We start from the raw sequence: 23,611 nt of genomic DNA on the forward strand, positions 1-23,611 counted from the left end.
CATTATTTCAAAATTAAGGATCATTTTTGGCTTCAATATCTCGCAGAAAAGGATTTTCCCCTAGCGTAAGATACTTACACAGTACGAGAGACCTCTCGTAAGAGAACGGAAATTTCTCCCTCACTCTCACACAGAAGTTGGTATTTTATATTTTATGGGGACATTACATAGACAATATGGTTTTTATACTGTACTACAAACTGTATTTTTTTATCCTCTAACCCTAAATCTACCTCGCACACAAAACTTTCTGCATTTTTATATTTTCAAAAATATAATTCTGTATGATTTATAAGATTGTATCCTCATGGGGACAAAAAATAAAGGTCAAAATTGACTGTTAGGCCTATTACTGTACTTGTAGGGACACTTCATCCCCATAATGAACCAGGACTAATTTACATACGCATTGTTGATTAAGAGGTTACTTACATATTGTGAGGCAACAAAAGAAGGAAAAGGCTGAGAAACAATGAGCTAGAAGGAAAGTAAATCCATACCGAGTATGATGTGATTGAGTAAACTGTTTGAGTCATTTTTCCTAACGAGACACTGTGCATCCAAAACCTCCAATCCAACAGGCGGCACTAAAATGCTTTTGCACTAAATAAACCCCGCTGTTTCTGTTGTCTGCGGGAACGACGTCACTTTGGCGCCGAATCGTACAGAGTTAAGCGCGCGGAAGAAAACATCGATGCTTCAGATATTTTAATAACACGCTAAAATACATATTAACATATATATTTCGGATTTACTCAGTGTTAGCAGTGCAAAGACTTCAACGATGCAGCGAAGCATAGCGTGAGTTTGTCTCGTTCTCTTTAGCTTTTTGTCCAAAGAATATTCCATTAACAGCAGTGTCTGATTCTGATACAAGACTGGGTATAACTTACACCAACTAACTTATACCGTGACATTAGGGCTTTCCCTTTAAGTTGTATTTGTTTTAAATATATATCAAAAATTATAATACAGTATCAACCTGCGTAAGCTCATTTGTCTTTATAACGTGCTCTGGTTGTTTTTCGCCCACAGGTCATTCTTTCAGCCAATGAAAAGTAAGGAGAAGAGTGATGGACAGGTCAAAGCAAAAACCGAGTAAGTAATATATAGGAATGTTTTACAAATTAAACATTATGTTGAATTAGGTTTGTTTTTTCTAACTGAACGTAATGTAGAAACATCAAATGCAGCATGCAGTTGTGTATGTGCTGGATGCACAATATCAATCAAAAGTTTTTGAATAGTAAGATTTTTAATGTAAAAAAAACAGTATTGTACAGTAAAATTTTTAAAATATTTTTCTGTTTAAAAAAACTGTTTTCTATGTAAATATATTTCACAATGTAATTTATTCCTGTGATCTAAGCTGAATTTTCAGCATTACTCCAGTCTTTAGTGTCACATGATCCTTCAGAAATCATTCTAATATGCTGATTTGCTGTTCAAGAAACATTTTGTATTTTTATAATCGTCAATGTTTAAAACAGTTGAGTACTTGATTTGATGAATAGAAAGATCCAAAGATCAACATTTATCTGAAATCAAAACGTTTTTTGTAACATTATACACTACCATTCAAAAGCTTGGAGTCACTATAATTAATTTGTTGTTGTTGGGAAAGAAATTATAGAAATTAACTATTTTATTTAGTAAGGATTTATATTACAAAAGATTTTTATTTAGGAAAAAAATTCTACTCTGCTCATTTCAACATAATAATAAATGTTTTTTGAGTTTTTTGATGATTTCTGAAGAAAAATTCAGCTTTGAAATCACAGGAATAAAATACATTTTAAAATGTATTCAAATAGAAAATAGTTCTTTTAAATAGTAAAAAATATTTCTGAATTTTACTGTTTTTGCTGTATTTTGGATTAAATAAATGCAGTCTTGGTGAGCAGAAGAGACATTTCTTTTAAAAACATAAAAAGACTTTTGACTGGTAGTGTATTCTCTTAGGTAACAGTGACAACTGTGGAGTTGGAGCAATATGAAGATGAATAGGCAATATTGCGATGTTTTATAATAATAATAAAAAAAGTTTTGGTCTTTTCCTGCTGCATAGACCTGTTAAAAGTCCTCTCAAAATTCAGAATGGCGTGCAGGAATGTGATTCGCCAGTAAAGAAGGTTCATAAACGCAGTCGCGCAATCATAGACAGCGATGATGAAGATCAGCCAACGGTAAAAGAGCAGGTGCCAAAACAGAGTGAAGTTGAAACCGTAAAACCAGTGAAGGTAAGTATTATTGAGTAATCATGAGCGTCAACCATGACAACATGTGAGTATTGTTGTCAACAATTCTGTTTCTATGTCTTGCTATGCTAAATACACAGAAGTCTGATGTTTCAAAGCCTGCTTCCACGCCGTTATCTCCAAAAACTCCCATAACCCCAACGACTCCGGTCACATCGAATACCTCTGTTGCGGTGGTCACCCCTGCTTCCTCAGGCACTCCAGGAACTCCAGCTACTCCGACATCAACATCGCCTTCAGGCATTCCCAAACGCAAGACCGGTCTGTGTCTCTACTTCTCACATTTTTTCTTGTGCTACTGATCATTTATTCTTTCTTTAATTCATAATACTCCAAAAAGCATGTAGTTTATGTATTAAATATAATACAGTAAGCTTTATGGAATTAAAGTCCCTCTCCCATTCTTTAGCCCGCAAGCAGTTCCCCAAGAGGAAATTGGAAAGCAGAAGTGATGAAGAGGAGACGAAAGAGGATGAGAAGGAGGTCAATGGAGGGCAGGAGAGTAAGAGAGCACGAGTTGAGGCCTCACCTGAACAGACAGGTGAGATGAGATGATCTCTGTGCACAGGTGATGATTTCTTCTTTATCTTAGTGTGTTTCTTATTGTTTCTTTTCTTTCTTTCTTTTTAAACTCAGACACCGAGATGATGGAGGTTGAAGAGAAGAGTGCAGATGAGAAGACTCCAGTGGAGGAACAGAAAGATGAGGATGAAGCAAAAACAACCGTAGTTGAGGACAATGCAAACAATGAGATGAAAGAAAAGGATAAAAATGATTTGAAACAGGAGAAAAAGGTGAATGGGAAGAAAGAGAAAAAAGAAGATGCAAAAGAGAAAAAAGAAGATGCAAAAGCGAAAAAAGAAGACATGAAAGTGAAGAAAGAAGACGCGAAAAAGAAAGAAGAGACAAATGAGAAGAAAGAAGACAAGAAAGCGAAAAAAGACGCGAAAGAGAAGGAAGACGAGAAAGCGAAAAAAGAAGACGCAAAAGAGAAGAAAGAAGACGAGAAAGCGAAAAAAGAAGACGCGAAAGATAAGAAAGAAGACAAGAAAGAGAAGAAAGAAAAGAAAGAAGACAAGAAAGAGAAGAAAGATAGCAGTCCTGAACGAGTGGTTAAAAAAGAAAAAAACACAGACGAGGAAGGGGGATCGGCCAAGAAGAAACCCATCAGCAGTTTTTTTAGTAAGCTTTTCGTCCTTTTCTTTCTTTGTTTTCTTCTGTTTTTAATTTACACGGTTTATATAACATACAATCTCTTGTAGCTCCCAGAAAGGCAGCTGTAAAACTGGAAAAAGAGGAGCGAAATGAGGGAGAGAAAAAGAAGGATGGAGAGGTCTCTGACGCTACTGAACAAAAAGAGAAGAAAAGGTTCAAATCAAAAAATGTTAATCTGACTTGGAATATTTTAGTTACAGATATATTTGTTTGTTTTGAAAGGGACAAGGTATTTTCTGAGACTCTGTTTGAATGAGCTTTATTGTTTTGACAGTGAAAAGGCGGTGGATTCTGCAGTCCAGAGTCAGTATGATCCCTCCAGAGCACATTATCATCCCGTTGACCATGCCTGCTGGACAAAGGGCCAAAAGTAAAGCCTGCATTTTATTAGCTATAAGTTATAGTGCTGTAGGAATGAGTCCAAAAACAGAACTACAGTCACATTTTTTCCAGTTTCATCTAAAGTCAATTGTTTTTGGTAAAATGCCTGAAATAAAATGCGGGACTACCAACTGGGTTATCAAGGATATAATTAAAGAAGTGCACTTCAAGAACAAAAATTTACAGCTAATGTACTCACCCGCTTGTCATCCAAGATGTCTTTCTTTCTTCAGTCATAAAGAACTTATGTTTTTTGAGGTAAACATCTGAGGATTTTTTCTCCATATAGTGGACTTCTCTAGTTCCAAAATGCAGTTTAAATGAGGTTTTTAAACAATGCACAGAGGTGGAGCTGAACATCCAGAGAGGGGGAGCTGGAGGCCATTTAGCTCTGCAGTGAGCAGTACTTGCTTTTTTTGTGGTTCAAGACAGTTTGGGTATGTCGCAAATCTCCCATCTCATTTTCTCCCTCAACTTCGAAATCGTCCTACATCGCTGTTTTACCTTTTTTGTTAAGGGTGTTTGATCTTTGCATGTTCGCTTTGCAAACACTGGGTCGGTACTTCTGCAGCAATGTAGGATGATTTTGAAATGATTTTTGAAGTTGAGGAAGAAAATAAGATAGGAGTTTTTCGACCTTCTCTAACTGTTTTGAACCAGAAATGCACAGACAACTCATACACATCACAGAGAGAGACAAGACGACCATTTGAGGTTAAAAAGTATATAAATTGTTTAAAAAAGAAATAACAGATCGTTTTGCTAGATATGACACTTTTTTTCTCGGCTGGGATAGTTTAAAACCCGCATTTGAAACTGCATTTAAATTGCATTTTGGAAGTTCAAACTCGGGGCACCATAGAAGTCCACTATATGGAGAAAATCTTCTAGACTGAAGAAAGAAAGACATGAACATCTTGGATTACAAGGGGGTGAGTACATTATCTGTAAATTTTTGTTCTAGAAGTAAACAACAAACAGGAAAAATCATTTACTTAATAGTTTGGTTGTTTAGACTTGTGCTCTTTCAAACTTTTCTAAATCAAACTTTCCAAATTTTTGCTTTTTTTTTTTTTTTTTTTTTTTTGCAATAATGCAAAAGCTAATTAAAAATTCTCTTCTGTGTCAATGGAACCAGGGTGATGATAACTTATGAATTGACTTGCAAAAATGTCGTCCCTCTATATCATTATTATGAGATCAAGGAAGTTGAATGGAAACAATACACTAAAGTTAAAGTCTTTTTTTCCCTCAAGGCATTAACAAAAATCCTAATACAATTGCAAAATACATTTTCTTTCAAAAGCAATGAATTTGGATTGACACCTTCTCTGGAAGTTCATTGTTGTATGTTTTCTTTCTCATTCTCAGAGTGCCATATTTGGCTGTCGCTCGCACCTTTGAGAAGATTGAAGAGGATTCAGGCAGGTATGAAGTTGAATTATTTTGTATATATGCTGTGAAGAGTTTGACTTAGTTAGACTTTAACATTCGTGAAAAACTGTCATAATCTATTATTACCTGTCATTTTAATTTTCATATTTTAATTATAACAACCCATTTAATTGCTTTTATTTTGGTTCACATTTTCATTTTGAATCATGAACCTACATGTATTTGTAAGAAATTCAAGCAATAAATACTGTTTTGGCACGCTTTAATGTGGCTTTATAGATCGCTGTAGCTTAAATTGGGTTTAGAAAATATTACGCAAATGACGGCTGCCTCGGCGTGAAGTGGTTAAATTTTCTAAGAATTAAACGGCCCATCATCTATTATTTCTTACATATTGTAAGTATATGCAGAGAGTAGGTGTTTGCAACTGTTAAGTTTCTGTCTTTTTCTTTTTTAGGCTAAAAAACATTGAAACACTTTCCAACTTTCTGCGATCTGTAATTCTCCTCTCTCCAGGTGAGTGTGTATATAATTCATGAAGTTTAAATAGGTTATTAATTATTTATGCTAGACAAGAATTGTTTTTCTTTTTGTCCTAGTAGTGAATAGGAGAACAGATTAATGCCTCTGTTAGGGGAGCAGATTGTAGAAAAGACTTTCACTTTATCTTGTGCGAAGCACAAAAATGTAGCATACATTTTCCATCTGTTCGATACTCTGTTGTTTGTTTAGATGACCTGCAATGCTGTGTATACCTGTGTCTGAATCAGCTCGGCCCTGCATATCAGGGTCTGGAGCTGGGTGTTGGCGAGACCGTCCTGATGAAAGCCGTAGCTCAAGCAACTGGTGAGTATATTTGTGTTTTCCCTAATGTCATTCACCATTCTCCTTGCCTGACCCCTGCACTGTTAACTTCTATAACCAGGGCGACAACTGGACAAAATCAAGGCGGAGGCCCAGGAGAAAGGTGACCTGGGATTGGTTGCTGAAAGTTCCCGCAGCAACCAGAGGATGATGTTTGCACCGGCCAATCTGACAGCAGGGGGCGTTTTCAACAAACTAAAAGAGATTGCTAATATGAGTGGAAACTCTGTGAGTACAAATGCACTACAGCAATATTGTGAACAATTTAACACAGTTGTTTTCTTTTTTAATGTATTTTAAAATATTTGTTATTTCTGTGATGCAAAGCTGAATTTTTAGCATCATTACGTCAGTCTTCAGTGTTACATGATCCTTAAAATATCATTTTAATATGCCTATTTGCTGCTCAATGAACATTTTTATCAGTTTTGGAACAACTGTGCTGTTTTGAACTTTCTTTTAATAGATTAAATTAAGTAAAAAATATTTTGTAACATAAGTGTCTTTACTGTCACTTTTGATTAGTTTAATTGTTCTCAATGAAAATCAACTCTTCTCTTTTTCTCTGTCAGGCAATGAATAAGAAGATTGACATTATTAAGGGCTTGTTTGTGGCGTGTCGTTTTTCTGAGGCTCGGTACATTGTGCGGTACGTCATTTCACCCTTCACTTATGATTTTTTTTTTTTTCACTTATGACCAACCATGCAGAAATGTTAAGTTCCTACTGAAAAATACTGAATAATGAATATAATTTATAGATGACAGTTGATTTTTTACTAAATCTAAATGGTGTGCTGCTGGCCTTGATTATAGAGCTGTATGGTGACAGATTTATATGAATATTAATGAGGAAATGAAATATGGTGGTTTGATTGGTTGCTTGTGTGATTGGCAGGTCTCTGGCTGGGAAGCTGCGGATCGGATTGGCCGAGCAGAGCGTTCTCACGGCTCTCAGTCAGGCTGTGTGTCTGTCGCCCCCGGGCCAAGGTTTGAAATGATCCTAATGAAACTGGCATTAACACACATCATAATCAGAGCATTGATAGAACCTCCAGGCATTCGGCATTTGCAATTAGATTACTCTCTGCCGTGATGAATAAAAAATGAATAACGTTTAAACATGTAAATATTAATTAGGTGTCTATTTAGTTTAGCAGTGCTGAAATGTTATTAATATGTTTTTCTTGTGTTGGTTTAGAGTTCCCACCGGCTGTGCTGGATGCAGGGAAAAAAATGAGTGTGGAAAACAGGAGAGCGTGGCTGGAGGAGAAAGCACTGATCCTCAAACAAACATACTGGTAAGTGTGTGTGTGTGTGTGTGTGTGTGTGTGTGTGTCAACAAGGCAAATATCAAAAAATAGTTTGAAAGTGCCAGTAAATACATTTATGAATATACATGTATTTATAAAAAAATTAGTTCAATTTTCAAAACTTAGGTTTACTGTCACAAATTTAAAATGTAATACATTTTAAAATGTAATAAAATATAACAATTCAATGATTTTTCGCAATTTTACTGTTTTATTACTGTACTTTTGATAAACTAAATGCACACTGAAGTAGGGCTCTATGGTTTCCGTGATGGAATGGAATTTACTTTACTCCGGAATATCACGGAATTTGCCAAATTTGGGATGAATAAATCAAAAGAAGGTCAGTTCACTTAAGTCAAAACGCAATGAATATTAAGCCACAAAAATACTGTTTAAATACGTATATATATATATGCCTACTACTACTACTACTACTACTACTACTAATAATAAAATTATTATTAAAATGTTATTTTCAAGGAATATTTACCAGAAATAATTACAGAAAAATGTGTACACATCATTTATTAAAAAAAAAAAAGTTATAATAACATCAATTATTCAGAGATGCTTTTGATTATTAAAATTTAATGAAACCATTCAAATGGAATCCAGAATTTAAAAACAGAATTTGTTAAACATAAAACTAAATTTGAGAAAGAAAAAAAAAAAAAAACATTTATTGTTAAACTTTTAATAAATTGTTGTTTAATTGCAAGTTTCTTGACTTTCATTAATTAGACGTTTTTTTTATTAATAAAATTTAACCATTAAAACCATTTGCTTTCATTTCTGTTTGAAAAAAAAAAAAAAAGAATTTGGAAAAATTTTATTATAAACGTCACATTTAAGAGAATTTAAAACTGATTTAGTGATTTGCATCAATACTCAAACGGTAAGTACTTGTGGCTTTTTATTCATTAAATTTAAAAATATATTTTAGGTCCTCCAATTAAGAAAAAGCACCATTTTGAACAGTATGAGTTGTATCGGATACTTCTAAAAGGCTGAATAATGTTTTTTTTGACTCATTAACATGGCTGTGATCATATTTCTGTTTTTATTGTGCTAATTATGTTTTGTAAGGACCATGTCGGTTGACTGGTTTCACACTCTTTCTCTTGTGACTCAAAGTATGAAAGTGGTATGGTATTTTAATGGGGTCTGAGGTTTAGAGCTCATTAGCAAAGATTTTGAAAGTCTGTTTCATTACCGCAAAAATGTTTAAATAGCTGTATAAACTATTCCTATGTACAAATTTAATTCTTCCTCGTCCATTTAGTGAAAAGCTATTCATACTGAGATGTATACATGAATATATAAATGTATGAATTCTGTTGAATAGCTGAAGATTTCGAGATTTCTTTTATATTCTACCCTATTGGCTAGCATAAGGTAAACCTAAACAGACTGAGCACAACCTGATTGTCAAACACAAACTGGTGCTGTGAGGAATAATTATCCATATACTACAAACAATATTTCAATTACGACTACAGGTGTCCGCTGCATAACAAGTGCCTGTTTAATGAGTATTAGCATAATGTGTACCCTACAGGAAGCCTGATTTGTACAAATTGGACAGGTGTTGCAGTTACTACATATCACCTCAATGCATACAAATAATGTTTTCATTGCTTTCACTCATTGTTCCTCTCAGTGAGATGCCAAATTATGATGCAATCATTCCTGTATTGCTGAAGGAGGGCATAGATGAACTGCCAAAGCACTGCAAGCTCACCCCAGGTACTGACCAATCACAACTTGCTCAGTTCTCCCACAATTTAGTTTAGAATGAGACTAAACAGAGTTGTTGTTTTTTACAGGTGTGCCCCTGCGGCCCATGTTGGCTCACCCGACTAAAGGGGTCGGTGAGGTAATGAAACGTTTTGATGAGGCATCGTTCACCTGCGAGTATAAATACGATGGAGAAAGAGCCCAGGTGTGTGTTGTTTTAATCTTATTCCACAAGGTGGAGCCCCTGCCATAAAATTGACTTTCTGTTTCCATAGCAATATCATTGATTAAAATGTTAATTGCTTTTTTGCTTTGCGTTTAACAGATCCATATTCTTGAGAATGGGGAGGTGCGCATTTTTAGCCGAAACCAAGAGGACAACACAAGCAAATACCCTGATATCATTTCACGAATCCCACAGGTAACACACATGCACCCCTTGCAAAAGCAAGTATCTGTGTTTAAAGCCAGGTGCACGCTTTCCACAATTTTGCTGTCTAATTTCAGGGATTAATAAAAGATTCCGTCATACGGCAAAATTGGCATTCTTGGATCGCCTAAGCCTCAGTGTGACATGCTCACTGATGCCCAATTAATTGCTTTTGCTAAGAAATCTGAGCCTTAAAGGTTCTGGCAGAATGGTTATGTTGGTCATGTTTTATATAAAACATTTTGGGGCTGAAGCTTAAAAGGATAGTTCACTCAAAAATGAAAATTCTGTCAGTGTCGTTCCAAACCCGTAAGACCTTCGTTCATCTTTAGAACACAAATCAGTGTTCTCACGGATCCTTAAAATCCTTGAAAGTTTGTAAGTCTGAAGAAAAAAATTCAATTTCAGTTTTTTGAAAATAAACACATAGATACTGGTCCTTGAAAGTGCTTGGATTTATTTTGTGCAGGAAGTTTTCTGGAAAATATTCCATACATTTCCCTCTAGTCCCCTAATGTGTTGTTTCTCCAACACTTTGTGGACTATGCATTCTAACTTGCTTGATTTACGTTAGTTACGCGCATTTACATGGTACGTTAAGTGTTTCCCGTGTGAGGTACTTTGCCTGGAAAATGCAATTTTCAAGATATTTGGCACACTAAAGAACAAAACCTGAACGCATATTAATATGTCTTAAAACTTCTGGTTTTAAGCTCTTTTCAATAAAATGCATGCAAGTTAATATCAGATAATTTAAGACTAAAGTATACGATGTACCAAATATTGTGCAGTTTTATGCAAAACAGAAATATAACAAATATAATATCAGATCTCTGTCAAATGGCCAAACATAAATGCAAAAAAAATATTTTTTGCATAGTTGTGTTTGACACATTAAAACTGTAACAGTGTATCGTACAAGGTAACACGATGTAACCTTACTCTTATTTGAAATGTTTCCCCACATTACACTGTTAAAAATAAAGGTTCCAAAAGGTTGTTTTTGCAGTGATGCCATAGAAGAACTATTTTTAGCTCCCCAAAGAACGTTTCAGTGAACAGTTCCTAAAAGAACCATTTTGAAGAACATTTTAAAAATATCTAAAGAACCTTTTTCGACTATAAGGAACCTTTTCTGCGTTTAAAAGGTTCCATGGATGTTCCAGGTGGTTCTTAGAACCATTGATGCCAATAAAGAACCTTTATTTTTAAGAGTGTAAGTAGTTTTTAATTTGAGGGTATTGGACCTGGAAAGTCCTTGAAAGGTCCTTGAATTTGAAGTTAACCAAAGTGTGGGAACCCTGACAAATTAAGATATTTTTGATGAAATCCGAGAGCTCTCTGAACCTGCATAGACAGTAATGCAATTGACACGTTTAAGGCCCAGAAACGCATTAAGGACATCGATAAAATAGTCAATGTGACATCAGGGGTTTAACCTTAATGTTGTGAAGCTATGAGAATACTTTTTGTGCACAAAGAAAACAAAAAACAACTTTATTCAACAATTTCTTCTCTTTCGTGTCAGTCTTTAATGCATGTTTACCAGAGTACCATGACATATGCATGTGGTGCTGCTGACAAGGGAGAATAAATTAAAATAAATTAAAGGATAAAAGCTTATTGAAAATATGAATAAATATTATTATAGTACACTTAAGTAACACTGTAATGGAACAATCAAATGTCGTAAGTAAAATGTAGCTTGTACAAAGAAATGTGATGTTGCACAGTCTGCTTTAGCTTTCACCCAGTGTCTCGCTTTGATAATATTATACAGTCTGACAAGAAACTGTCCAAAAGTACTCGCATAATGTGCACTAAAGGATTAGTTCACTCCAGAATTAAAATTTCTAGATCATTTACTCACCTCCATGTCATCCAAGATGTTCATGTCTTGCTTTCTTCAGCTGAAAAGAAATCAAGGTTTTTGACGAATGCATTTCAGGATTTTTCTCCATACAGTGAACTTCAATGGGGGATCAATGGGTTGAAGGTCCAAATCGCAATTTCAATGGCTTCAAAGGGCTCTACTCAATCCCAGTCATCTATCTAGCAAAACAATCAGTCAGTTTTTTACAAAATAGAAATGTATATACTTTTTAACCACAAATGCTTGTCTTGCACTAGTTCTGCGTCTATGACTTTATGCATTACATAATCACAATGGAAAGGTCATGTGTGGTGTAGGTGAGTGTGCAAAGAGAAGTTTTCAGTCTACCCCACCCTTTTGAACCGAGGAACTAACCATGTGTGAACCTTTTAAATGTAATTACATAATGCGAGAAGTCAGACATGCATCACAGAGCTAGTGCAAGATGAGCATTTGTGATTAAAAGTATATAATTTTTCATTTTTTTAGAAAACGGTCAGTAGTTTGGCTAGATAAGACCTTTATTTCTCTGCTAGAATCATGTAGAGCCCTTTGAAGCTGCACTGAAACTGTAATTTGAACCTTCAACCCACTGATCCCCATTGAAGTCCACTAAATGGAGAAAATCCTGTAATGTTTTCCTCAAAAACCTTGAAGAAAAGACCTGAAGAAAGAAAGACATGAACATCTTGGATGAAATGGGGGTGAGTAAATTATCAGGAAATTTTAATTCTGGAGTGAACTAATAATTAAAGGCTGGAATACACTACAGGGCTTTAAAAATCGAAACGACTGAGGATCACACACTACCAGACTTTCAAGTTGTTCTGAATGCAACAAACATGCGCCTCGTTGCTAGGAGATGCATGACAAATGAAAACAATGTGTTCTAAAATCACAGGATTTTCTGTCAAATCTGTCAACTCCTGCTGTTCAGTGTCTGGAGATTGTCTTTTACTTCTGGCAACCAGCGTCAGCTTGTCCAGGCTGTAAATCTGGGCAAAAATCTGGAGGAAGGTTGTGTGGTGTGTTCCAGCCTTCGGTAAGAAAAAAAACACTGCCAGGCAAGGCATATGATGTTGAATATGCAGCAATTTTGGGATTCTGTTCAAATGAGATTTCACCGTGGGTGGAGGTTCCCAACATGACACGACTGAAATAGAAAACCAAGCGACTGACGAAATGTTTGCAGAAACTCAGACCAACATGGTTGAGCTCGCACCTGGTTTGGATACGCTGTTAGAGTCTTTCTAATAGACTCTCTCCTTCTCTTTATGTTTCTGCGAGTCTCTCTGTATCTGTCTCTTTCTCTCTCTTTTTCAAAGGCCATATTTGTCCTCTGTCATCCTGCTCTGTTTTCCTCACAAGAAAGCAATAATGGATTCCAGCCCTAAAGCAAAGAAAGCATTTGATGAATGACATAAGCTCACACGCAGATAAATCAATGAAAACGCTGTTGTTTTGCTTATCAGTGTCCATATCCAATCTCAGAAGCGTAATATCTCTCTCTGCCTGCGCTTTTCTCAGTCGTCTGATATCCAATGCAAAATCTCATTATTGTACAAGTATCAAATTATTGTACAAGAATCAAAACTGTCCGACTTGTAAACAAGATGTCATATAGGGAATTAATAAGTTCACTCAGCAGCAGAATACAGTTGTCAGTCATGTTTTAGACTGCTAAATATGGTAACATTCTTGGTAATAAAAACACACATTTATATATATATATATATATATATACAAACTAGCACTTAATTGGCTAAGTAATTGAATTTAAATTAAGTTAAGGATTATTCTGTGTTTATTCAATATGTAAATTAAGCTCAGTTGGGAGTATTTGTAGCATAATGTTGTTTACCACATAATTTAAAGGGATAGTTCACCCAAAAATGAAATTCTGTCATTAATTACTCACCCTCATGTCATTCCAAACCCCTAAGACCTTCGTTGAGACGCAAATTAAGACATTTTAGATGAAAGCTGAGAGCTTTCTGTCCCTGCATAGACAGCAACACAGTTGACACATTGAAGGCCCAGAAACGCATTAAGGACATCTATACATTAGTCCATGTGACAGACTCACGGATTTCATCAAAAATATCTTCATTTGTGTTCCAAAGATAAAGGTCTTACGGGTTTGGAACGACATAAAAGGGTGAGTAATTAATGACAGAATTTTCATTTTTGGCTGCACTATCCCTTTAAATTCAATGTGAATGTTTTCAATTATGTGAGAGGATTACAAACGTTTACAAAACCGCCCCATACCTTCTGCTGCAGCTCTCACAAACTCAATATGCACTTGTAACATCTATTGAATTGTAAATGTCACACAGCCTCAGGGTTCAATGGGTTATGTGTTGGTGAAGTGGTAGTGTTTAAAGCTCAGGTGACCTTATAAACAAGTAATTTTAAGATGTTACGGCTGTGAGGGGCATATCTGCGGGGTGAGGCACTGCTCGGCGTCGATGATCCAGTTTATTCGGGTGCTGATGGTAGATTTAATAAATGTCCCTACCTCTCTCTCTCACACGCAGGTGAAGAAAGAGAACGTTCGGTCCTGTGTTCTGGATTCAGAGGCGGTGGCCTGGGACAGAGAAAAGAAACAGATCCAGCCATTTCAGGTCCTCACCACGAGGAAAAGGAAGGTGAGAGGGACAAATTGAACAGAAAAACAGCTGAATAAGAAGGAAAGACACAGTTGAATGGTTAAATGTTTTAAAATGGAGATATTCCAGTAGCTTTTGGAAAGTTGACATGTCCTTCAGTGTGACATGCTGCATCTTAAACCATCAAATTGTGATGTTTATTAAAAGTCCTTTAAAAGTTTACCAAGTATGTGTGTGGATTTCAGGATGTGGACGCATCTGAGATCAAGGTTCAGGTGTGTGTGTACGCCTTTGATCTGCTGTACCTCAACGGAGAGGTAAGACCATCATAACAGCTTGTAGCCAATCACATTTAAATAATTCTGCATGTCTCAGAAATCTCCCTTTTTACCTGCTGTTATTTTTGTGAATTATGTGTCTGTTTCCTTGCAGTCCCTGGTGCGAGAGCCTCTAAGCAAACGTAGGGCTCTGTTACATGAGAGTTTTGAGGAGAAAGAAGGGGAGTTTGTTTTTGCTCGATCTCTCGACTCTGACAACACAGACGTCATTGCTGAATTCCTGGAGCAGTCTGTACGAGGTGTGTGAATGACAGATCTAGAGCTGTGGCTTTTACAGGCTAAACAATTATGGTATCGTATTGGTTTGCCATTTAATAATGTGGGTCTAAACCAGTTGATAATTGACAGGCATTCAAAGTTGAATTGCTCACTGTGAGGTGCTCAATAATCAGTATGTTGTTTATGTTTATAATTTGCTAATCTCTATTTAAGGATTTTTTCAAAGATTTAAATGTTTTGCAGATTCTTGTGAGGGCCTGATGGTGAAGACGTTGGACAAACATGCAACTTACGAGATTGCCAAACGCTCCCACAACTGGCTCAAGGTATCAACAATTACAATGTGTTTAAGGGAGAAGATCACTTTTAGAATGATAATTTACTTACCCCATGACATCCAAGATGTTCATGCCTTTTTTTCTTAAGTCGAAAAGAAATTAAGGTTTTTGAGGAAAATGTTCCAGGATTTTTCTCCATATAGTGGACCTCAGTGCTAGCCAACTGGTTGAAGGTCCAAATTGCAGTTTCAATACAGCTTCAACGGCTCTATAAAAAGGGAATAAGGATCTTGCCTAGCGAAACAATTGGTGATTTATAAGAAAAATACAAATTTATATACTTTTTAACCACAAATGCTTATCTTGCATTAGCGCAACCTCACACATTATGTAGTCACACACGTGTGACGTAGGTGGAAGTACAAACCCAGTGTTTAAAAGTGACATGCACAGAAAGTCAAACACCCTTGTCGGATGATTTCAATGCGATTAGTTGTAGACATTAGGGCTGCCACTAACAACTATTTTTATATTGATTAATCTATCGAGTAATTTATCGATTAATCTAAATGACTAATTTTTCTAAAAAAAATCAACAGTTTTACTTAAGGACATTTTATTTTTTATAAAATCAATTAATTTGAGATACTTTTGATTATTCAAATTTAATGGAACCGTGAAAATGAAATCCAGAAAAGTAATAGAAAAGAATTTGGTAAAAAAAAACAAAAAACTGTACAACTCAATTAGACAGGCTTTTTGATTCAAAACATTATTTAACCATTAAAACAGAATATAGAAAAATCTAATGAGGAAAACACTACATTTGGAAATCAAACAGATTTCATAGGGTCCTATAATTATTATGATTACTTTTTGTGGTAATAAAAATAGATGTAAGTGAAAAATAGCCTTTAAAATTACAAGTGATGAGGCAATAATAATTAGTTCTTGGTTTTATTGCACAAAACTGTTGAAATGCATAATGGATTATAAACAAAAAAGCTAATGTATGTTATGCATTACAGCAAAGGCCTGCAGAGGACGCCAATGGCCTGACAATTGTTTTTACACTTCATTGTGCGATCTAATCAACAACATTGATAACATGAACAACATTGAAGTCAAATGTCCACTTAATCTTTAATATTTGACCATTTTACTACAGAATTGCTTTAGCCACAGTAGTTTAATGAAAATGTGGACATCAAAACATGTGAACACAGTGAAAAATATTTACTTTATTTTGAAAAATATTGATTTAATATTATATAATATTGTTAACGTTATTCTGCTGAGTTTGCATAGGTTTATGAATGATGTACCTTACAAATCTGATGAAATGGCGCATGTTGTGTTCCCAGATGGACGCTATAATAAACCCAAACTCACAACAACATGCAGAGATGAAGTTTGAGACAGTCCACAAATGTAAATGATAACAGTTCCTGTGGAACAGCATACTGTGAACAGAGCCACTGTTAAACACACTTAGGTCACCTACACTCATGTAAATAACTGACACGCATATATTAAACTTGCATCGCATATGTGACCCTGGAGCACAAAACCAGTCTTAAGTCGCTGGGGTATATTTGTAGTAATAGCCAAAAATACATAGTATGGGTCAAAATTATTGATTTTTCTTTTATGCCAAAAATCATTAGGAAATTAAGTAAAGATCATGTTCCATGAAGATTTTTTGTAAAATTCCTACTGCAAACATTTCAAAATGTAATTTTTGATTAGTAATATGCATTGTCAAGAGCTCAATTTGGAGAACTTTAAAGGTGATTTTCTCAGTATTTAGATTTTTTTTTTTGCACCCTCAGATTCCAGATTTTCAAATAGTTGTATCTCGGCCAAATATCGTCCTATCCTAACAAACCATACATCAATAGACAGCTTATTTATTGAGCTTTCATATGATGTATATATCTCAGTTTTGTAAAATTTAACCTTATGACTGGTTTTGTGGTCCAGGGTCACATATATTTATTTAACTGAACCATAGCGATTGTAAATTCACAATTATGCTTAATTATGATTTTTAAATGGGTTTAATATATAATGCAGCCTTGGAAAACAGTCTAATAATGCGTTTTATGGATTCTCATCCGTGAAACCCTTATTCCTTGGCTGGGATTGTGTAGAGCCATTTGAAGCTGCATTAAAACTGAAATTTGGACCTTGAACCCTGTTTGCCACTATTGAAGTCCAATATATGGATAAATTTACCGGAAAGTTTTTCTCAAAAACCTTCATTTCTTTTCGACTGAAGACAGGAAGACATTAACATCTCGGATGACATTGGGCTGAGTAAATTATCAGCAAATTTTAATTCTGGAAGTGAACAACTTCTTTAAGTTCATTGTGAAAATACACTCTTTAAAAAAAAAAAAAAAAGTTTAAATAAAATGTTTAATTTGTCATATTAATGTAATTATTAGAAGAATTTCAGAAAAACGTTATGAAGCCAGACAGCAGGAACATAAGGTGCTTTAGCTGCTTTAATCTCATACAGACACGCATCCTTTGTGTTTAAAAAATAAAACCCAGACAAGTATTCAAAGTCAGAAAGAAGGTGTAAGTCATTAAAGTGCAATTTCCACCCCATTAAGCTTTTCTCTTGTTCTGTATCCTGACATTAAGGCTCAGTGCTATGATGGAATATACACTCTGACAAAAGAAATGAGACGAGCGGTGAAAATTCTGCTATACCTTATATAACGTGATATATGCAAAAATCTGTAGTGTACTCTGCAAACTGTTGCTGATGGTTGTTTTCAGATTCTAGATTGTTTTGTAGATTGTAACGGGAGTCTGGTTGAACTGTAGTTTTTCTTATGGCTGCCAAGCAACTTGACTTATCAACACAGAATTCAACTAATTGCTTGTTACTACTACAAATGTGCCTCATCCAGTCAAATTAGGAATATATTTCTGTTATTAGTGTCTTATTTTCTGTCTCAGTTGCGTCTAATTTGAAGCATCTGTCTTGCACTGATGCCAAACTTATTCATTAGTTGTGAATAATCGTTTGGTTTGCATCTATCAAATTACAAATTAAAGACAATTAATTAAATGAGATGAAGTACGCTTAATTTGTAAAGCGTTTCATTCATTGGATTACCAAAGAAGTATTACAACATGGTTATGTGAAATAAAACTTCAATTTTTGGGCAGAATATTTTGTAGCACAATAATCAATTACAGATTACTTACTTATGCTCACCATAACCATAAAATGTAATCCCTTTTTTCTGTGTATTATTATATTTCTGGTGGCAAAGCAGAAAAAACATGAATTTTCATCAGCCATTACTCCAGGTTTTTTATGATCTTTGCTGAATAGAATGTCCATAGAACAGAAGAGCAGCATTTATTCTGAATAATGAACCTCCCTCTCTTATACCCCCAGATGTCTCATGAATTTATTTCACCATGATTTTATTTTTTTTCTTGCTTAAAACTCCCAAATTCATGGTCTGTAGGGTTTGACACAGCCCTTATGTTTCAAACTTGTCTGACTTGCTTTCTTCAGTGTGACACTACATGTTCAGCAGAATGACATCCTCAGTCACCATTCACTTTACCATTGTATGAAAACAGTAAAAGTGAATGGTGACTGAGACTGCCATTGTGCCTAAGCATTTCTTTTTGATTCTTTTCAACAAAAGAAAGTCATACAGGTTTGAAATGACAAAGGGGAGAGTGATGACAATTTTGAGTTGTTTTGCCTCTTGGGTACATTTATCACGTTTATATCTATATATATCTATATATTTTTTTTAGTTTTTGTACTCCAGAACACGACAGGGATACAGTTAAAAATGTTTTCTTGTGGTGTAGTTTAGCAATTTAGTCTTATTTATACTACTGTCAGAACTGTCATTTGCTTGTCTGCTGTATTGTTTCTAATGGTCTGTTTCTGCAGCTGAAGAAAGACTATCTGGAGGGTGTTGGAGACACAGTGGATCTGTGCGTGATTGGTGCTTATCTAGGAAAGGGGAAGAGAGCAGGCAACTATGGAGGATTTCTACTGGCCTGCTACGATGAGGAAAACGAGGAGTTTCAGTCTGTCTGCAAGGTGTGTGTGCATTGACAAGTGAAAACTAGGACTGTAGATTAAGATTTTGATTGAAGTAATTGCATTTTATGCAGATTTAATTAATTGAATTGCGTGTATCAACATTTGTGGCAGTTTTTGTAATGATTATGTAATGTTTAATTCATATAAATAGATATTAGTATTCAATATTGTGAAATGATTACAATTAAAAGAACTGTTTCTTGTTTTAATATATTTTAAAATGTAACTTATTCCTTTGATGGATCCTGATTTTTCAGCATCATTACTCCAGTCTTTGGTGTCACATCATACTTCAGAAATCATTTTAATAATGCTCATTTGGTGCTTAAAAACATTTACTATCAATGCTGATAGTAGGATTCTTCCCAGGATATTACATTCAAAACAGCATTTATTTGAAATATAAATATTTCTGTAACATTCTAAATGTTTACTGTCACTTTTGATTGATTTAATGTGTCCTTGCTATATAAGTTATAGCATATATTAATTTTGACCCCAAATATTTGAATGGGAGAGTATACACTACCAGTCAAAAGTTTTTGAGCAGTAAGTTTTTTTTTAATGTTTTTTAAAGAAGTCTCTTTTGCTCACCAAGCCTGCATTTATTTGTTTCAAAGAACAGCAAAAACAGTACAATTTTGAAACATTTTTACTATTTAAAATATCTGTTTTCTATTTGAATACATTTTAAAATGTTATTTATTTCTGTGAATTCAAAGCTTAATTTTAGTCTCATTACTCCAGTCACAGAATCCTTCAGAAATCATTGTAATATTCTAATTTGCTGCTCAAAACGGCTGAGTAGATTTTTTTTTTTTCTTCTCAGGTTTCTTTTATGAATTTCTAAAGAACAGCATTAATCTGAAATAGAAATATTTTATAATATTATAAATGTCTTTATCAATACTTTTGATCAATTTAAAGCACCCTTGATAAATAAGAGTATTAATTTCTTTCCCCCCCAAAAAATTATACTAATTCCAAGCTTTTGAATGGTATAGTGTATGTTACAAAAGCTTTTTATTTCAGATAAATGCTAATCATTGGATCCATCTATTTATCAAAGAATCCTTGAAAAAATGTACTCAACTCTTTTAAATATTGATGATGATTAATAATAATAATAATAAAACATGTTTCTTGAGCAGCAAATCAGCATATTAGAATGATTTCTGAAGGATCATGTGACACTGAAGACTAGAGTAATGATGCTGAAAATTTAGCTTTGAAATCACAGGAATAAATTACATTGTAAAATATATTTAAATAGAAAACAGTTATCTTATATAGTAAAAATTTTCAAAATTTTGCAGATTTTTCTGTATTTTGAATTAAATAATTGGCTTGTGTTAATATGACTGTTCTTGAATTTTAATGTGCATTAGATTTTGCAGTATATTTTTTTTTTTTTTTTTTTTTTTGTCAGATTGGAACAGGCTTCAAAGATGAAGATCTGGAGCAACATTACAATTTCTTAAAGGTAAAGCAAGCTTTAAACTTTCCTGATTTCCATGTTGTTTATGTTTCTGTATTTGTATATTTAATGTCTTTATGTGCAATCTATCTCAGGAGCACATCATACCTAAACCACGCCCATATTACCGCGTGGACGCATCAGCAGAGCCGGATGTTTGGCTGGAGGCAGTGCAAGTGTGGGAGGTGAAATGCGCTGACCTTTCGCTGTCTCCGGTCTACAAAGCAGCGATGGGATTGGTCAGTATACCACGCACATGTGAATCATAAAGCTGAATCAGTGTTTATCATGACTGATGTTTTTGTTGTATAGATCATGGTGCCAGGTCTTCGCTCACTGTGCTTAAGTTTGTCTCTTTATGGTGCCGTTCTCTCTTTGGCCTTTAGGTGGACCCAGAGAAAGGCATTTCACTTCGTTTCCCACGGTACCTTCGGATCAGAGATGACAAGAAACCAGAGGATGCCACCACAGGGTCACAGGTAACATCGGAAATGCAGAATATTGAAGAGCAAGACACACATATTTATATTTAGCTAATATAGTGGGTCCAAAACGTTAAAAAATAAGAATTTAAAAAGAAATACTTACACAAGTGTAGGAGTCGACAGTAATTACCCCACATGGGACATTCCTTTCAAACGCAAATGTCATAAAAAGTCATGAAAAGTGCATAATGTATGGAAAATGCAGGATGTGACACTATATGTGTGTGTTGTATTTCCATGGCATATGAGACAGGAAGAGTTAGATTCTAAAGTAGTTTTTCCTTCTGAAAGTCAAACGTGATGACATTGCAAAGTTCGGATCTTCGTGACATCGTGATTTAGTGGAGCAAGTGGAGTGGATCCGTTAAAGGAAATCCATCTTTTTACGCTCCACACTGTCTTTCTTTCTTTCCCCCCTCATTTTCACAGTTCATTTATTTCGGTTTTCTTTTATTCCCGTCTCCCGATGGTTGGAAAGGCACAGGCGCACAAACACACCCTCTCGAAATGAACTGTTCTGATCTCCTGCATCAGTCGCTCTCTCTCTCTCTTTCACTTTTTCAGATTGCAGATCTCTATAAGAAACAGCAGCAGATTCAAAATCAGGGTGAAAAGCAAGATCTGGAGGACTACTATTGATCGCTGCGCTCTGATTGGCTCCTGATGGCAGCTTTGCTTATTCCTATTGGGCAACGGAGCGTTTTTCAATATTTTTGTTGCATGTCAATGTGCTGAATTTTAATGCTGTGATATTGTGCGCCTTAATGAAAAATGGAAATGAACATGTAAATAGACTTTCAATAATACGGAGCTGAAATAAACTTGCTTTTCACTAACTGAACGCCTTGGGTGTTCGTCACCATGGTTTTGTCTTTTGTGTCTTCATGGTTGCATTTCACACATTTGTCAGCTTATGGATGTCCATTGATATGCCGTTTTAAGTGTGTACCTATGCATAGACGATAATGTGAGTGCATATTCATGTTTTCGATGAATTGGGCAACGATTCTATTGTCAGGGACCCAAGATGGAAAATTAAATTATCCAGCTCTTTCTCTTTTGTGCTCTCCATCGCTTCCTTCAAAGAATTCCTTTTCTCTTCTCCACTATTTGCTCACCCTCTCTGAAATGAGCCTGGCAGGTTTTGACACTGCGCTTCTGTCAGAGTTAAGACTGTAAAGAGAATTTTAAAGTGTTGCTGTGACAGTCTAGTACTAGCGCGCGTTCACGGGAGAGGCTTTACCCATCTGTGGAAGTCTTTGAGAAGGGAATTACAATGAATTAATACAAGTTTAATTAATGTGAAATTAATACAGTATTAATAATTCAACCGTTAGCACTCATTAAAATAGCCCATGAGCTGAATGTACTTGCTTGGTTTGGATTGCAGATAAGAGCATTGATTTTAAGAGCCTTGAAGCATTCAGTTAAATGACTCAGCTGTTCATTAGTAAGGGGTTGTGTTATATCCACATGTTTTTTTATTAACTGGAATCTAAGAAGTAAAACCAATTTAGTCATCCTAATATATTCACAGGCTGTGCTCAGAATGGCACACTACCTTTACTATGCAAAATGTTTACCCAGAATAACTGTTATATTATTCACTATGTTATTTATTAATATTATTGACTTGGATTTTATTTTAAATTTAGTCTGTTTATTAGTCATTATTTTGTGCTTTTATAGTGTTTTTCTGTTCCGCTTAATTATTATTATTTTTTTACTTTAGTAATTGCTAACACTCGATCTGTAATGTATGCAAGCCCGTTAATAAAAAAATAAATGTAATTAAGACTTTTATCTCAAATTCAGAATTTTTTCCTCAGAATTGCACAATACAAATTTGCAATTGATTTTTTTTTCTCTGAATTGTTAGATTTAAACTCACAATTGCATTACAAAATCAGAATTGTGAGAAATAAACTTGCAATTCTGAAAAATAAATCAGTTGCTAGTTTGTATCTCAATTCGGATTTTATAGCGCAACTGCGAGTTTATTCAACAAATCTCAGAAAAAAAAGTTAATATTGCAAGTTTTTATGACAAAATTCTGAAATAAAGTCAGAATCGTAAGATACAAACTCGTAATTGCAAGAAAAAAGGTCAGAACTTAGTTTTAGAATTTTGTCAAACTTGCAATTCTAACTTTTTTCAGAGATTTGTTGAATTAAACTCGCAGATGCGCTATAAAATTGGAATTTTAAGATATAAACTTACAATTCTGATGAACTAGCAGTTGATACAAACTCGCAATTGCGAGACTAAAAGTCAAAATTGTTCTCAGAATTTAGTTTTTTTTTCCCCTCAGAATTCCAAGTTTATTTTTCAGATTTGTAAGTTTATATCTCACAATTCTGATTTTATAACGCAAGTGCGAGTAATTCTCAGAAGAAAATCTGAATTGTAAGTTTGTATGACAAAATTCTGAGAAAGTCAGAATTGTTCTCAGAACTGCAAGTTTATTTTTCAGATTTGTAAGTTTATTTCTCACAATTCTGATTTTACAACGCAATTGCGAGTTTAATAATTCTCAGAAAAAAATCAGAATTGTAAGTTTGTATGACAAAATTCTGAGAAAGTCAGAATTGTTCTCAGAATTGCGAGTTTATTTCTCACAATTGCAAGTTTATTTTTCAGA

At 34.7% G+C, this 23,611-nt stretch overlaps 1 protein-coding gene across 1 annotated transcript; it reads left to right on the forward strand.

Moving 5' to 3' along the window:
- Nucleotides 1–664: 664 nt before the first annotated feature.
- On the forward strand, nt 665–21,836 carry lig1 (ligase I, DNA, ATP-dependent). The gene is made up of 27 exons (XM_073848915.1): nt 665–801; nt 1,036–1,098; nt 2,069–2,240; nt 2,339–2,519; nt 2,668–2,799; nt 2,895–3,440; nt 3,521–3,626; nt 3,748–3,843; nt 5,226–5,282; nt 5,707–5,765; nt 5,982–6,095; nt 6,175–6,341; nt 6,686–6,762; nt 7,011–7,102; nt 7,314–7,413; nt 9,089–9,174; nt 9,255–9,370; nt 9,491–9,586; nt 14,009–14,119; nt 14,326–14,397; nt 14,513–14,657; nt 14,881–14,963; nt 18,853–19,005; nt 20,438–20,491; nt 20,581–20,724; nt 20,872–20,964; nt 21,535–21,836. Exons 1-27 carry the CDS (start codon nt 785–787, stop codon nt 21,607–21,609), a joined length of 3,207 nt encoding a protein of 1,068 aa, XP_073705016.1. The 5' UTR covers nt 665–784; the 3' UTR covers nt 21,610–21,836.
- Nucleotides 21,837–23,611: the final 1,775 nt, after the last annotated feature.

Source organism: Garra rufa, chromosome 10 (genome assembly GCF_049309525.1).
Source record: "Garra rufa chromosome 10, GarRuf1.0, whole genome shotgun sequence".
NCBI lineage: Eukaryota > Metazoa > Chordata > Actinopteri > Cypriniformes > Cyprinidae > Garra > Garra rufa.

Bases quoted from the DNA above. Each gene is read 5' to 3' on its own strand.
- lig1 (XM_073848915.1), top strand. The intron at 9,175-9,254 runs GTACTGACCAAT...TGTTTTTTACAG, and splicing joins GCACTGCAAGCTCACCCCAG to GTGTGCCCCTGCGGCCCATG. The intron at 20,725-20,871 runs GTCAGTATACCA...TTTGGCCTTTAG, and splicing joins ACAAAGCAGCGATGGGATTG to GTGGACCCAGAGAAAGGCAT.